At 36.3% G+C, this 16,669-nt stretch overlaps 1 protein-coding gene across 1 annotated transcript in view; it reads left to right on the top strand.

The window, feature by feature from the left end:
* The first annotated feature begins 2,431 nt into the window (after positions 1–2,431).
* GAL (galanin and GMAP prepropeptide) overlaps positions 2,432–16,669 on the top strand; it is a 214,352-nt gene continuing 200,114 nt past the window's right edge. Inside the window, exons 1-5 of the mRNA XM_069857881.1 lie at positions 2,432–2,541; positions 3,161–3,215; positions 4,682–4,768; positions 7,680–7,757; positions 10,032–10,194. Of these exons, the coding sequence (XP_069713982.1) occupies positions 2,461–2,541; positions 3,161–3,215; positions 4,682–4,768; positions 7,680–7,757; positions 10,032–10,084 (354 nt within the window). The 5' untranslated portion in view covers positions 2,432–2,460 and the 3' untranslated portion in view covers positions 10,085–10,194. The remainder of the gene's footprint in view (positions 2,542–3,160; positions 3,216–4,681; positions 4,769–7,679; positions 7,758–10,031; positions 10,195–16,669) is intronic.

Here is a 16,669-nt window from a genome sequence, read left to right on the forward strand (position 1 = left end):
AGTTTACTCAAGCAGTTTTAGATTAGAGATCCAATGATGTGGCTCGAGTATTATAATCCTACTGCTCTTAACAAAAGAGGGTACAAAACAGAACTACAAGACACAGCTCCAGCTTCTAGCCTGGGTTATGAACATTAGGCTACACTGAAGTAAAAGAATTGTTTTTAAACTGGTGAACAATAGGTGTATCGCATTGTTCAATAGCTGTCTCAGCTCCATATTCAAGTTCACCTACACACTGTGTAAAAGTTTGCAGAGAATCTTAAACACCTTCTGAAAAAGGTGATCCTCCCTGCTGCGGGTAGGAAGCGATGCTTTTCTTACTGAAAGATGAGTTTGAGGGACTTGTAGTGAATAAACTCATTTGTTGCAGAGAAAATACAAATTTTCAGTGAAAAAAAGGGAACTAACATTGGAATGCCTGCCTTGTAATTCCAATTTGCACATCCAGATGCTGACTGTAAACATAACTAAGATAAGCAAACTAGTGAAACTTCACTGGTTGTAAATTAACAGGCCGGGGCTACTCTAACCACTGGGGAGAGCTACATCCCTAGCCTTTCACATACAACCCTAACCCCCCTTCCCCCAAAAAAGCAATATCTCAGATACAAAGCAGCAAGTCAATATATAAAATTATACACCATATAATACAGTATGTACTATACTATACAATATAACACAATACAGAATATATTAGTCTAAATATGATAATACAACAACAGATTTTTGACTCAGCTCCTTTTGCTAGAGCAAAGGGCGTGAATCAAAGGGACCTTAAGGGATCATGAGTCAGTGTGAAGTTCTCAGTATTCTCTAAGGCAAAGCCCAAACACTGTCAATCTTGTGAGCATCAGACACAGAAGTCTGCACTTAGTTCTGCTCCTGTACCTGTGTTAATGGCTATAAATTAGAGAGGGGAAGATTTAGACTAGACATAAGGAGGAAATTCTTTACAGTGAGAGTGGTGAGACACTGGCACAAGTTGCCCAGGGAAGCTGTGGCTGCCCCATGCCTGGGGGTGTTCAAGGCCAGGTTGGATGGGGCCTTGGGCAGCCTGATCTAGTGGGAGGTGTCCCTGCCCATGGCAGGGGGGTTTGGAATTAGATGATTTTTAAGGTCCCTTCCAATGCAAACCTTTCTATGTATGAAAGATGACCTGTACTCATTTAGGCCCTCTTATTCCTCATCACCAACTGAAGTAGCAGCAGGTAAGAGGCGCAGGCCAAGCTGCCCAGGCCAGAGCTCGTCTGAATCATAGAATCATAGAATCACCAGGTGTGGGAACATTTTACAGAGAAGAAAGCCTGGATGCTGTGAGACTGAACAACTCTAACAAGGCCTTGAAACACAGAGCCTTTAACCAATAATACACTGTAGATACCCTTGTAGGCACCCAGTTATGTAACCAAAAAGGGTTTATAAAGAAACAGCTAAGCTCAATAAAGTAAACACTCGCTGATCATATTGATCTCTGTGTTTGATTCCGTGATGCTCCCGTCAACAACCAGGTTGGAAGAGATCCATTGGATCATTGAGTCCAACCATTCCTATCAAACACTAAACCATGCCCCTTAGCACCTCGTCCACCCGTGCCTTAAACACCTCCAGGGAAGGCGAATCAACCACCTCCCTGGGCAGCCTGTTCCAGTGCCCAATGATCCTTTCTGTGAAAATTTTTTTCCTAATGTTCAGCCTAAACCTTCCCTGGCGGAGCTTGAGGCCATTCCCTCTTGTCCTGTCCCCTGTCACTTGGAAGAAGGGGCCAGCACCCTCATCTCTACAACCTCCTTTCAGGTAGTTGTAGAGAGCAATGAGGTCTCCCCTCAGCCTCCTCTTTTCCAGGCTAAACAACCCCAGCTCTCTCAGCCGTTCCTCATAAGGCCTGTTCTCCAGCCCCTTCACCAGCTTCGCTGTTCTTCTCTGGACTCACTCCAGAGCCTCAACATCCTTATGGTGAGGGGCCCAGAAGTGAACACAGGATTCAAGGAGCTTCTCAACAGCCCGCCCGAGGCCTCCATACTCAGAGGTAATGCCCCAGCTATCCTCTCCCTGCCAGCCTGCGTCGTGCTCCCAAATACCTCTAACGCACTTGCTGTAATTCCTGCCCTTCCTCAGAGCGCCGCCCCCCGCCTCCCGCCCAGCCCATAAAGGGCGGCGGGCGGGGGGCGCGGGGGGTCGTGGTCCTGTGCTGAGCGTCCGCGGGGCTCGCCGCCGGACCCAGGGAGAACGCTAGGAGTAGGCGGAGGAGGAGGGGGACGACGACGACATCGTCTCGCCTCGCCTCGCCTCGCCTCGCCTCGGCTCGGCTCAAGGTACTCCTAGCTGCTCCTCCGGTGGGGGTTTGGGTAGCCGCAGCCTCCCCGCCCCACGGGAGGAGGGTTCGCCCCGCGGGGGAGCCCGTGACTGGAAGGCGAAGGAGTAACTCGAAGCATTTACCTTCGTACGGTTTCTTTCCAGATGCAGAGGTGCGCTAGTTTCCTCTTTCTGTCTCTAGTCCTTTGCGGCGCCCTGTCAGAAACGTTTGGGCTGGTTTTCTCAGTAAGTACCGATTTCGCTGCTGGAGGTCCAGCGCCCGTGTCTCACCTCACGAGGAACTGTAAACCTCGCTAAATATAAAAATATTGGGCAGTAAACAGGTTTTTAGTTAAGATTGTGACTTTAGAGTACTAGCTGTCTTTTCCTAAACAGTATGACTAAGGGGAAGAAAGCGTGTCTAGTTTATAGACCCAGATTGAACAGGTGGCTTATCCACATGACTCAGAAAAGGTGATGTGTATGTGGACTTTTTTATGTAAAGAGACTATCATGTAAATCCAAACAATTAAAAGTTGTTGTTTAAGGTGATTATCAGCTGGTAATTAAACTCGGAGTATGAAGTCAAAATTTCTGTATCCGAAGTGTGATGTGCAGTTTCACCTGCGTGGTGTAAAATCTGTGGCCACATAGGTGTCAACAGCAAAACTATTGACTTACAGGGAGAGGGAGCAAGAGTTCACCATCGATATTTGCTTCAATTGGCTTTTAGTTTTAAAAACAGTTCTTGATTTCAAGCCTTCAAAAGAAACTTTCCACTAAAAGAATGTCCATTTGGATGCTGTTTACATTGTTTTCAGAAAACGCTGTGTAGTTCATGTAATAACACATTTTTTTCTTTAAGGGAAAAGAAAAAAGGGGCTGGACTTTGAATAGTGCTGGTTACCTGCTTGGGCCACGTAAGTCAAGCACACTTTTTTTTTCTTTTTTTCCTGCATTATTTCAAAATGCAAAAGTTCTCTTTTTCCTGTAATTTAGTTGGCTGTAGTGTGCTACTCAGTTTTCTGATTAATACAGTAATTTTGTCTAAAACGGCAAGACTGAAGAAACTCATTTGGGAGAATACTCATTTAGATATTTGTTACATGCCTATTGTAGAATTGAGTTGTCTTGGACAGTAACAGTTCCTCTCGAAAGCAGAGTTGTGTTGTGAGGCTTTATATCTAGAAGCACATCTGGTCACTGTGCTTCAAAACCATCATTTTCTTATGGTAAATACTTCTTCCTCTCCCCCTTCCTCTGAAAGTGTTACCAAATACCATCTTGGATGTCAAGGGAAGGACAAAAAGAAGTTACATATTGGCACTTTCCAATTTATTTCAGATTTCATCTTTAAATCTATTTGAAAATGCTGCTTGTCTTTTTTAATATACTAGTTGTTTGGTTTTTTTTTTCTGTTAAGGCAATGCAAACTGAAGCAATAACATACAAACTCATGACTGTAAATATTAACAGTTCATTGTGAAAAGTATTTAGTGTAAAGGGGCTTTAAAATACAAAATTGGTTTAGAAAGATGGGGAACCACAAATGTAGGTTATAAGGAAAGTGAAGTGCAGTGCTAACCTGTTTCAAATATCTGTCCTTTTACCGTTATTTCTTGTTATATTGGTAACGGGTGTTATTACATTTTCAGTGTTTTCAGTCTCAGCAATACATGACAAATACTTACTATGACTCTCTTAATTCTTTTTAACTAACCTTAAAGATGCCAAAACAAACAAACAAAAAAGACTAATACATTTTAAATATATTAACTAGTTCGGTGAATGTCTGGAAGTATATTTGCCCTGAAGCAGATCTAACTAAATCAATAAAGGTACTGTTGGGGAATATACTTGTCACAGTGCTGTTTATCTAAGACTGAACAAGAGGAATCATCCTTTGTTGTAGATCTTATTGATCAGCTTTTACTGATGAAGGAAATGCCCATTGCAAGGGACAGAAAAGAGGCACCAGGGGCATATAAGAATAACCTTTTTGAAGGTTATTCATGTAAATTATTTGCAGTTGGTTTTTTTTTTGAGCAAACTCATTTGCAACATTTCCTAAAAACTAGAGGAAAGAGTAGCAAAAACAATTTCCAAAATTACATGCGTATGTGTAAACTTTAATTTTCTTTACGTCTTCCTCTGAATTCAGTAATAGCTTCAGCAAGTATGTAGTACAGGACTGGGTCTATAAATGGTATAAATCCTAAGCAAAAATTCAGAAGAAAGGTAATTTTATTTAGAGGCACATTAATTGCTTCTTTTTCATTTTGTATGTAAAAAGTGCCCATCATGATCTTTTCTTTCAAATCCACGGAAATCAAGCAACATAGCAAAGGTTAAGACAATTAACTCCTATGCTTTTTAATTTCTGTAGATGCAGTAGATAACCACAGATCTTTTAATGACAAACATGGTTTCACTGGTAAACGTGAAATACAGCCTGATGAGGATATGAAAGCAGGTAATGAAATTATGAAAGCCAGTAGTGTTGATTTGGTTTTATGCTTAGTAATTTATTTTCTTGCTTTGAGTTGACTAACTATAAGGCTATTCCTGCACTTTAACAAAAATCCTAATAAACACTGAATGGCCAAATTTTTCTTTCTTTCATATATGCTCTTCGTACACAGTCATAGTTTAAAACATCTTGGTGCATAGGGGAAAAGTACCATAGTTATGTTGCTTTTAAGGTATAGTACATCACATTACTTTGAATAAACCTAGGTTTTTTTCCTTTCATATGTTCAAATAAACATTTCTAATGTAAACCTAGATTTTAAAGAGTTAATTTCCTTCAGCAGAGAAGTGAGCTCATAAAGGACTCTTTCAGTAGGGAAAGCTATAGAAGTGCTCAGATATTTTTTTCTTTATTTCTGATACTCCAGAGCTGAAACCAGGCCTCAGAACTGTGTGGCACTGATTACATTTTAACAGTCTTCACTATTTAAAAAAATTAAAAAAAAAAAAAAAATTGTCTGTGTTTAAGTCTCACAGCATTTCCTTTATTTAAACAAGATGGATTATCTTCATTAAAAGGCTGAGAACTGAAGTCAAGTCAATATGTTGTTATGAAGTTGCATGCATCAGAACTTAGTTAATAGCAACGAAAATGATGCAGCCTTCATCTGGGTTCATCATCCAAAGTTCAGCCTCTGCAATGTATGTCTAGACTGCCTTAATGAAGAGAAGCAAGACACTTTTTTGAACACCTACTTCAGGATAAGGTTTGGAAACTTCTAGAAAAAAAAGAATGTTCCTTTCTCTAGGAAAAAAAGAATGTTTCTTTCTCCTGTGGAGAAACTAAATCTGCCACAGACCTCTGAAGTGAGCTGGAACGAATCTCATCTATAGGCTAACAAAGAATGATCTCTTCCTCACTGCAAATAAAGCAGTACGTACTTGAATACTATTGCGTTCATCACTGCATTAATGAGGGAAGAAAAAGTCACAGTCTCAGTGCTCTCACAGGCTATTTTAAATCCATCCAGCCCAATGTAAGTGCAGCAAACACAAAATAAGCTAATAAAAAAGGAAATGTGCTTAATTATAATTTTATTGACATAATTACTTTGTAAGTAGAACAGAAACATTAATGCATTTAGTTTTTACACCTTCAGAATGACTGCCAGTTTAGTTCTGGTACACGTTTATGTAACAGGGTTTTGCGTATGTGGTGTTTTGGGTTTTAATTGGTTTGTGTTTTGTTTTTAAGAAAAAAAGGGAAATAAAAAAAGAAAAAGGAAGAACCTACTTCCTCAAATACTGGTGTAAAAATAATATCTTGACAGTAAGAAACAGTGTGAAAGGAAGGCATTTGTAATATAACAATGCAGGTGATGTTGCAAGATGTTGCCATGTGTGGATATACTACTAGCTCCTTTTACAGGTACTCCTGAACCCGCACAATTACAAGAAAACCCAACTCAAGTTCTCTGGATGGGACCTGAAAATTATATAACTGCCTCTGTTATAAATCCAAGTTTAGATTCTCTTCTCTCATCCAAAGTTTTCTTTGAAAGTGAAGCTTATTATAGAGTTCCCATCCAAAGGGGATTTGTCTATAAAAACTGGATAAGACAGTCTCGATTCTTATTTTAACTGAAAACGAAGGATTTTTTTTTAGTTAAAATCTACTGATTATTTACAAAAATATCTTAAAATGGCAATATAAGTACACCTTATTACTGTAAAAGTTCATACAAAGGAGTTCTCTTTCTTCTTGAAAGAACACTACAAAATTCACAAGTGCTCCAAATAACCTAGAAGAACTTGTAAGATGTGTTAGTTATATAACACTAGGTACAAGGGGAGGAAAAAAAAAAACCTGTGAGTATAATCAGGAAAATCTTTAAATTCCATGAACATAACTGTTTCTTTACTAGAGTCTACAAGTAATTTGCTATACAGAATTAAAGTTAATAGCAGAGTATATAGAAATACACATGTACAGTATGCTCAAGTCACTAAAGAAAAATATTTATCCAATAACTATCACATTGATAATAAAATCTGGGTCAATAAACTACTAATATAATAATGACTAATCTCAACAAAAATCCATAACAGGTTTCTGAGATTAAAAGTGTCCCCTATCATAACATCAAGGGACAGTATATTCAGTGTTGTAATAATGGGCTATCAGTCAAGTAATGGTACCAATCTGTTGTGTGCAGAGAACTGAAAACCTCAGGGAAGTCACCTACCCTTTGTTCTGTAACATAAACCAATTCTCTATCCTTTTGGTGAAAAGATATTCCTTTATTTATTTTTAATAGACAAAGAACACATACTTCTCAACCTCCCAGGGAGCTTGATAAATCAGGTCATTTATAAAGCATCAAAAGACCTACTTCGGCAAAAGCAAAGAGGAGCATATTGTTCTAGATACATAAACAAAAATGTAGCTTTCTGAGCTTCTAGTAAAATCCCAAGCCTAGCGTTTGGGATAGAAATAACTTCTATATCACTTGAGGGGCTTATTGGGAACATAATAAGGCTACATAAAGAACTTCTGTTTTGCATAGCTGATGATTGTCTTTGCTAAATTTACATTTAATCTCAGTCTAGTGGACACAAAGCAGAGGTGAGAAGAGAGGATAACTCTCTTCTGCAGTGGAACTCATAAGGCCTTAAAGACTATGACCATTAAGGTGTCAAAGTAGCTTCTATGCTGGGCAATGTTGATTCTGTTACCTAGTTTAAAATGGCCTTGCTCTTTAATGAAGTTAGGGTTTTTCCATTAAGGATTTTAAGGAAAAAGACATTTCAGATGATAGGTTTTTTTCAGAGTACTGATGAACCTAGCTGCAATGTCACATACAATAAATCTTTATACCCTGTTAACAGTAAGTAATAACCAACTTGTTTTATAGGGAAACTTGGAAGACCCCTGGCTGATGAAAACATTGTGCGCACAGTAAATGAATTTTTGACTTACTTGCATCTTAAAGGTTGGTGACTACCTTTTTAATCTATCGCATTTTGTGGTGTGAAATTTACTGAGAAGATAAGACTATCCTTGAATGTACATGCCTGCTATAGATTTGAGCACATGAAACTTTGTACAGTACCTCTGGTTGAGGAGAAGCAACTATTGATTCCGTTTTAGTGTGGTTGAGAATAGGTTTGATTTAGAGAGTGCAGGTAGTCCTGCCAAACTGCAGGTCAATGAGTATGCAACATGCCAGGCTTTCTAGTACCATTTGATTACTCTGGCCACTGTGAAAATAATAACAGCTACTACTAAAATTGTATGGACCAAGATTTTAGAAGAGTTGAAAACAAACTAAATTCCATCTGGTTACATGGGAGGTTAGTATAAAATAATTCAATAGCAAATTAAGTAAGAACTCAGTTTAATGTCAAGAACAGTTGGTTGAAATCCTGAATCACTTCTTAGTGACAGAAGAAACTACAATAAAGTCACATTATAAAACTTCAAAAGTACCAAGCTGAATGTTGGTCAACAGCTCAAAATTCTGCTAGTAAAAAGTCTGTGTGGTCTCAAAATTGTGACAAGAATTGTAAAACTGACCTTGCTGTTGATTCGTTAAGAATGCTAGCTTTATTATAGCATTAAGTGAAAAAGAAATCTGGCTGCTCCTGAGTTTCTGTCAGTTTTGCTTTTTAAAAAAATCCCTATAATTCTGAGCTTTAAGAAAACCCTCTTCAGCCCTTCTAAAACTATCTACAAGATGTTATAAGACATAATAACAAATGCAAATGTTTAAAGAATGCTCAGAAAGTAGACAATTCAATAAATCTGTAATTTCTATATTCTTACCTTTTATACAAAAAATTATAAGCAATTTTGTGGGAAGTGTCTGCTGTGGAGTAGTTATAAAGAACTGTGTGTTACATTTGTATTTTAATTTTGTTATTAAAAGAGACTTTAAAAATATCTGTTCATTTTCTGCATATCTAGGAAACAAAATTCAAGATATCTTTTTTCCAAATGATTTTCTAAATGATTTGCATCTGCCCAAGAGAAATAATTCTCACCCAGTGTTTATTGAATCAACTTTGCACTTGAAACAAAGCCTCTTATGGTTAGTATTAAGGGCCTGAGATATTTCAAATATGTATTTAGCTTATTAGTGTGTATTTTTGCTGTGGACAAAGTAATAGCTTGTTTATTGTGCTACTTGCTGTGAAGACGAGCCCTAAACACTCCTTTACCCTGCTTATATGAGCCTAGGAAGTGAAACCAATAACCAAACACAACAGAAACAGTGTGAAACATATTGAGAAGTAGGTTAAGAGCTGTTAAGTTGGGCAAGAAAATAACCTGCATCTCATAGAAATAAAAATTAGCTCATTTGTCGTGGAGAGGAATTATAAAGGCGGTACTGTAACTCTAAGTTACAAGTCCTTGTTCAGGATAATGATGACAAACAACTATTTTTAGTCAGAAAAGATGGTATATTCTGTCCTCACAAAAAAAGAATCTCCAGTTCATATAAAATGGCTTCTCCCTGAGACAGTTTGTGTATTCCCAGATTTAAAAAGAAGTGTGGAATGTTGTCATATTATTGCTTAATAAAACTTGTTGGCCAGACCTAGTACAAACTGTTACGCAAAATCAGAACTGTAGATTTAGGAGGTGAAAAAACATACTTTATTGTGGTAGAGACATTTGAACATTTTTGCTTAAATGAAATTTTATTACATTAGATATATTGGTTTATGTGTGTTCCTTTAGGGGAAAGAGGAGAACTCCCACTCCTGAGATTCACATTCAGGGAATTGGTATTCAGATTAGACATACAATTCAATCTGCAAGATAAAGTGGATATTTCAACTAAGTATCTTGATGATAACTAAAAAATGGCCTGTAGCTCTTTCTCTTGAAAATGGTTCCCTCCGGATTTTAAGGCTTCCCATGTAGAGCAGGCTGTAGGATGGCAGCCATAATTGGATAATATTAAAACTTTTGAGATGATGAGATCCAGTAGTATCAATTGATGTAATAAAATTGAAATAATGTCACTGTCATTCTGTTACAGCTGTTTCTAGAAAGGTGGAAGGAAAGCAGGAAGAAATTCTTAAACATTCAAAAGAAAAAAACAATCATTTATAAATGAAAATATAGAAAGTTCAAGGATGTGCCTTTTATAACTGAGAGAAAAAAAGATAAGAGTATAGTCCTGAAATTGGATTTAATTGTTTAATTGTTAAGATTAATATGCATACTTACGTGTGTTAATTCTTTTTTTTATTTGCAGATGTGGGAGCACTGGATAAACTACCTGCACCAGAGGAAACCAACCAGTCTTGAAGAACGCTTTTTTTTTTGTTGTTGTTGTTGTACTGTAGATTTAGGTTGAGTTCTAAACAGAATATCCAAATGAGCTGAAGATGAGAAGCAATGTTTGCATTAATCTGATAAATGGTAAACAGCATCCTGCCCTCTGGTTTTTGTTTGTTTGAGATTTATTTTTAACTCTCCTGTGATACTGTAAAATTTTGCCATGGTAAAATTTTTCTGTAGGTAAATGATAAAATAAAAATAAAGAGCAAAAACATAGTTTCATTTTAAAAATAAATATGTAACAGCACAAAATAAGTCATATACAAAGCCCGGGTTAAATTGTAGAATTACAGTGCCTCTATACACTGCAAAATTACAGTAAAAATAAAACATAAATACAGCAGATTGAGTACTTTAGCTAATGAAAAATAAGAACAGTCACTTCAAACTGTTGCCATGCAGAGCATTTTAGGGTACATATGTGTCTACTTCCTGTTCATACTTCCATAGACTCATAAATAAACTCATGTTCTTTTTTCAATTTCATATTATTTGCCTGTAATAGAGCAAGCCACTGACCGAAGCGTAACTCCATACAATAGAAATTTAACTGTCCTGTACAGGTGATAGGTTTATACAAACCCCATGTGTACCATTCCTATTCCTGTGTTGCCAAGAATACTGGCTCTGGATTCTTTAATGAAGAAACTCTTCTATCCACTCCAAGATTAAAAAAAAGTAAGATGCTTTAGTCTGAGTCCTGAAAAGCATTTGAATACATGCTTAATTCTTACAGAAGAACTTTGATGTACTGCAACAGGAATGCTAGGCCTATACACAATAAGTATCATGTCAAGAATGAGGAAAGGTTTGCAAAGATACAGTGTCTTATAATGTTTTTTCACATTCAAATAACTTTCACTCTCTGCTTAGTGCAATGAAAAAAGCATCCTTTCAAAATGCTGCTGTGTGCTAGGGTGCATAGACTGACAAAAATCTTGCAGAATGTTATTAGTTAATGTGTTTTCCGCTTTCAGCATAGCATATTACATTCTAGGTGTCAAGCCATTAGTGTCTAATTTGAACCCAGAATCTTATCTCACCTTGTCAATCAGCTTGTTTTCTTCCTTTAATAATTGCTCTGATCTAATGTTTACCTTCCAACGTGTACGAAGTATGCATTGGATTCAATGGATTTTTGAGCACATTTCCCATCATAAACTTGAAGCAGAGCTCGCTAAATTCAACAGACGTTCTTTTTATTGACTTCCATGAACTTTGGTTCATTGAGTGCTAAGAACCAGTATACATTTGCAGAACTTGGTAACAAGCCATCCTTCTGTGGCAAAGCAACTGAATTTTTGATTAAATAAAAGAACATATTCTTAGCATTGAATTTATTTTCTTTTGAAATAGGGTAAGAAATTGAGTTTAGAGAACAGTTATTACTTAAACAAAATAGCATATTGTCAGCTCTTTAAAGTTGGAATGGTTGTGTTAGAATGTTTATTTGAAATTATGAGATCTGAGATTATTTGAAATACTGAAAACTCATTGGATCAAGTTCTTTGAAGATTTACATCACTATCTAAGCAAGGAGGTCCACAAGCACTAATTGTACTGGATGGATAGATTTTACAAAAACAGAAAGGATCACTTTAATTATCAGAAGCAGGCACATTCATTTAAAAATTACTGCATTCAAATACATACTGGTAATATGCCAAAACACAGAGAGAAGTAAGATTTTCAGACTCTTTCTTCCACCTCTACAGCTCTTATATTTGCAAAAACAAAAAGGCAAAAACAACAAAAGGGCATTCTAGGTAAATTTTAGTAACACTATTCATTAACATTTTATTAAAAGCATGCCTTACATCGCTACGTCTCAGACCTATATTCTGCAAGTACTTGGAATGGCAAAGTCATCTTCCAAGACAAGCCTGATAGAAGATGGCCTTTAAAACCACAATTTGAAAGTATTTGGTTGCAACAGGGCAAAAAGACAAGAAGATGGTAGAAGTTTCAGTAGAAAATAATAAAAAATCTGAAACTGGTTCCTCCTCATTTATTTTCTCATTTGCATGTATTGTATCCCACTTTTGTGTAGCATTAGGTCAAACACATATCTGCACTATTAAAACAAACACCAAAGTCTGAAAAAGTAACATTTTGTTGTAATGTTTGCCAGTGATATAAAATTACTCAGCATGCAAATTTAGCTCTGACAATGAACAGAAGGCTTCCATGATGCTGAATGACTGGACAATAAAATGGGAGATGAAATTACGTGGTGATGCAAGCAAAGTAATTTACACAGAGAAAAACAACTCTAATTTTGCATACACATACTGATGGTCTAAATTATCTCTGGAAAAATAGCTTAAACTCATTGTACTTTGTCCTCTAAAAAAAAAAAAATTTTAAACTTCAGCAGCAGTTAGAAAAGCAAATACAATATCAGGAATTATAATGAAAGTAGCCAAAATCAACCCAGAATACATCATTATGCCGCCACTGCCAACTGTGACACCAGTTGCACTGCAAAAAAAACCCAAAAAACCCAAAACAACAAAGCACTGTAGAACCAGAAAAGCTAAGAGAAAAGTGACAAATATTTTCAGCAACAGGGGAAGACTTCTATATGCAGAGACACTAAATAGATTGAGATTTTAGCTAGAGAAAGAGACTAGTAAGGAGAGAGATGGTTCTGTTGCATGTTGTGGTAGAAGTGCTTGGTGAATTCACTTCTTTACATAACCCAGGATTTAACAATTATCTGATAAAGTTGTGAAGGAACATTTTCAAACCCACACATTTCTATACACCTCAAGATGAAATTGTGTTACTAACAGGCACAGGACATTGTGGAGGCCATAGGTTCTCAAAGGAAGCAGTTATATTCACAGAAGATGAATCCTTCAAGGCCTGAATGAAACCACTATCTCAAAAAGCCTAATCAAATTGGTTCTTAGAACACATTATGGATACATGGGCACAGAGCTATAAAAAACCTTAGAATGTGATCCATAATTCAAGGATTAATTGAATAGGGCTTCATCTGCACAGCATCTGATGCCAGCTTAAAAAAGAAAACTGGAAAGTACAAATTTTTGGCTTAGAATTCTACAAAAATGAATACTATCTATAAGCAAAAAGGTTTAACCTTATAGAGTATTTCTCCTTTCAGATAGTCTTACTTAAACATACTTAAACACAGAACAGTCCAGCATAAAAGAGGGTATTTCTTCTGGTACAGCTGCCATAAAATAGTCTATTCAGATTAGGAGGCCATTGAGCAACTGACAAGATACACCTGTTTTCCCACCTGTCTGTCTACTGATGGAAAGGTCAGACTGCAAAATTAGCACAGAAAAAGTAAATAGGACTCAGAATACTGAGGGCATTTGAGAGGTCTTGATACTGTGGTTGACTTAATTCCACTTTCGAGTTTAATGTTACCATACTTAAACCCAAACTACAGCCCTTTTTGCCTGGCTTTCTAAGATAACTAAGAAGCTTCGTACAAGTTAGTTTACAAAAGATTCTGTCAATTTCTTAGCTGTTCTTCTGGCTTTCAAACAAGATGAGGAGTTATGATATGAGATGGTATATGAAGCAACACATCAATAGCTGACTGAAAAAGGAACAAATGTATTTTTACACTATTTCAGAATACATGATACAAAAAGCTAAAAGTTAGAAATGGACACCATGTACTTTGTGATTTGTCAAGGATACAAATCACCTCAGAAGATTTCTAAGACAGATATGAGGATAAAAAAATGTTTAGAGCTGAGTGTTATCAGCAGAACAAATGATTTTTCACCAGTTAACAAAGTACGTTATTAGACTGCAATACTCCTATTGCTGTTTTGTGTTCTATCATTTATTTTTAAATAAATGCAAATAATAATTCTGATACTTATTTTTGTGATGACTGAGTATGACATGGACCAGCCATAGAAAACTGCAGCTCACAGGCTGCTCAAGTACTCAGCTTCAGTAGTTTGGTAGATGAATGTCAGTTGTTAAAATTTTTAATACCTCAGATCATAGGGTATTTGTCAATTCATGTACAACACTCAGCACCTCACAGAAATGATCCTTAAAAAGCCAGAATTGAGATGCAGATCAGAATTATTTTTCTCCTTGCTTGTAAAGAACTACATTGTTCCCAAATATTTAATCAAATTCCCCTGACATTCAACTTATGTATGTTCATTATCTGTGGCATTTCTAATTGAACTCAACTCCACAGATTTTCTGCTAATTAAGTACATGCAAACCATACAGCTTTTCTGAGTGCTAGAAGACATAAGTCTCCCATGAAATATCTGTCTGAGGGGAAATTCTAAAACACCAGAACACAATCTTCCACAAATTAGAATAAAACATTACTATTTTTTCTTGCCTTTGGTATAGCTTCCAATATAAATGTTGTCTATTTATCACTTACAGTTAAATAATTAATTTAGAATGGATTGCTTCTGTAATTTCCCATTCAGAATGTTTATGAGGTCATATATTTGCCTGAAATGATTCTATTTCATTAAAAAATTGTATCAGAAAATAACTGATCTGATTTATGAATATAGTGGCTACTATTTGCATACACCTATATTTGGGCACTGGAACAGGCTGCCCAGGGAGGTGGGTCAGTCACAATCCCTGGAGGTGTTTAAAGGACGGGTGGATGAGTTGCTGAGGGGCATGGTTTAGTGATTGATAGGAATGGTTGGACTCGATGATCCAGTGGGTCTTTTCCAACCTAATGATTCTGTGTGATTCAGCGTAAAGGTAGTATTTCTTGACAAAGATTTAAAACTGAAGCTCTGATTATTTATGTTAACATAAATTCCTATGCCTTTTTGTAGAACGAGCATCTTTGATTACTATTTATTGAAATGTCAGCGATGGGGAATCACACCTTGCTTCTCTAAGCTCAATTTTATAGAGACATTCTGTACCTCTTGAACTCCTAATCTGAAAGATAGTTGATTTTAGAAATCATTAGCTTTCTGGTGGTTTTCACATCTATTGTTCTCTGTAGCTATTAAAACCCTAAAGATTTATATGAGAATTTTGTGCACCTCTTCTGCAAATTAGTGTTTGGGGACACTCATATTGGGTAACTTCTTATAGGACTTTTCAAGGGAGCTTTGGGCACATGAACTAAAGAGGGCAGTTCTGCTAAGCAAAGATCTGAACCACCTTCTGCTCACTACTAGCTAGAGAGTGAGACCAGGCTCTGAATCTAGAGTAAACTTTTAGATTGGACGTTTTGGTTTGCTTCTTCAAATCAAGCAGAATGAACTCTGGCCCTAAGACTTAGAAAACCAGTAGGAGCACACAGGAAAAATAAGCATGTTTTTACAGCCAAGTGTTACCTATTTGCACCACTTTTCAAAGCACACTTTTGCAAAGTGTGCCTGCTTTGCTATCATGCTGATCACCTACTTAGTCACTGTTTAAATATACACCTCTTTAAAGACAGTAAATCCAAAATCCTGACTATAAAACTCAGTATAGTGGTACTGATGACCTTGAAAGTAGGTTTATATCAGTTAAGATCTACCCTTATCCAGGTATAAAAAAACCGCTGATTTTAATAAATCCCAGATCTTATGCTGAATATAATTTCAGAAATAAAAGCTATGTTCTCCTTATTGCACAAGAATTACTCTTCCTTCCCACTTGAAAAGTACATTATTCATTAAATACATCTGTCAATTTGGGCCTTCAGTACTAGTGACTAGTTCTAGCCATTGAAAAATTATACTGTGTACTTACTGTGTAAGTATTTTTTAGAAACCTCTCCATATCTGTGAAATCTTACTTCATTTTTTGTAGTTCTAACTATATAATCTTTTTTTTTTTTTTCAAAATACTTACATTTTTCTCTACCTTTTCATCCATTTTTTGTTTGGATTCCTTTTTCAGTACACAATATAGACACCATTCTATGATTCTAGTTTATCTCTCGCCACTACCCTCAAACATCTGTTTCCAAACCCCAGGTTGATTAAATATTAATGTTAATCATTATTTTGGTATTTTCCTACCCATTCTAGCTAGCTACTAGCATAAAACACAGTAAATACCAATAACTAATATTTGTGACAGTGTTGACAAGGCAGATATTCTTGGATGGGTGAAGGGAAGAAGGTGTAACATTTTTTCCTTGTATGATCTGTAGTAGCTAATAAGCATACGTGTTATCCTTTGCTTCAGCCAGACACAAAGGATGCTTTCCTTTGTGGGGAAAATTAAAAAAAATACATGAATCCTTTTTAACAACTCAGCGTTTTGTGAATTCAGAGTGGAATCATATCTGTGGACAGACTTGAGATATATTTTTCAGAAGATTCAAAGCAGTGAAAGATACTAAGCTCCTATTTTCAAAATTGATTCAAGAACAAAGTTTCTTTGAGGCATTAGGTTATTTTGACATGCAGAAACACAATTGACTGGATTTATTGAGGCATGTAAGGATGTCAAGTGTTGAACTACTGACAAGATTTGAAATTTCATTTTACTCTTAGTTATATGAAATCTAGTCATTATTATAGCAAGAACTTGTGTGCACTTACAAATCCAACTTGATAGTAA

Source organism: Phaenicophaeus curvirostris, chromosome 5, assembly GCF_032191515.1.
Source record: "Phaenicophaeus curvirostris isolate KB17595 chromosome 5, BPBGC_Pcur_1.0, whole genome shotgun sequence".
NCBI classification, from domain to species: domain Eukaryota; kingdom Metazoa; phylum Chordata; class Aves; order Cuculiformes; family Cuculidae; genus Phaenicophaeus; species Phaenicophaeus curvirostris.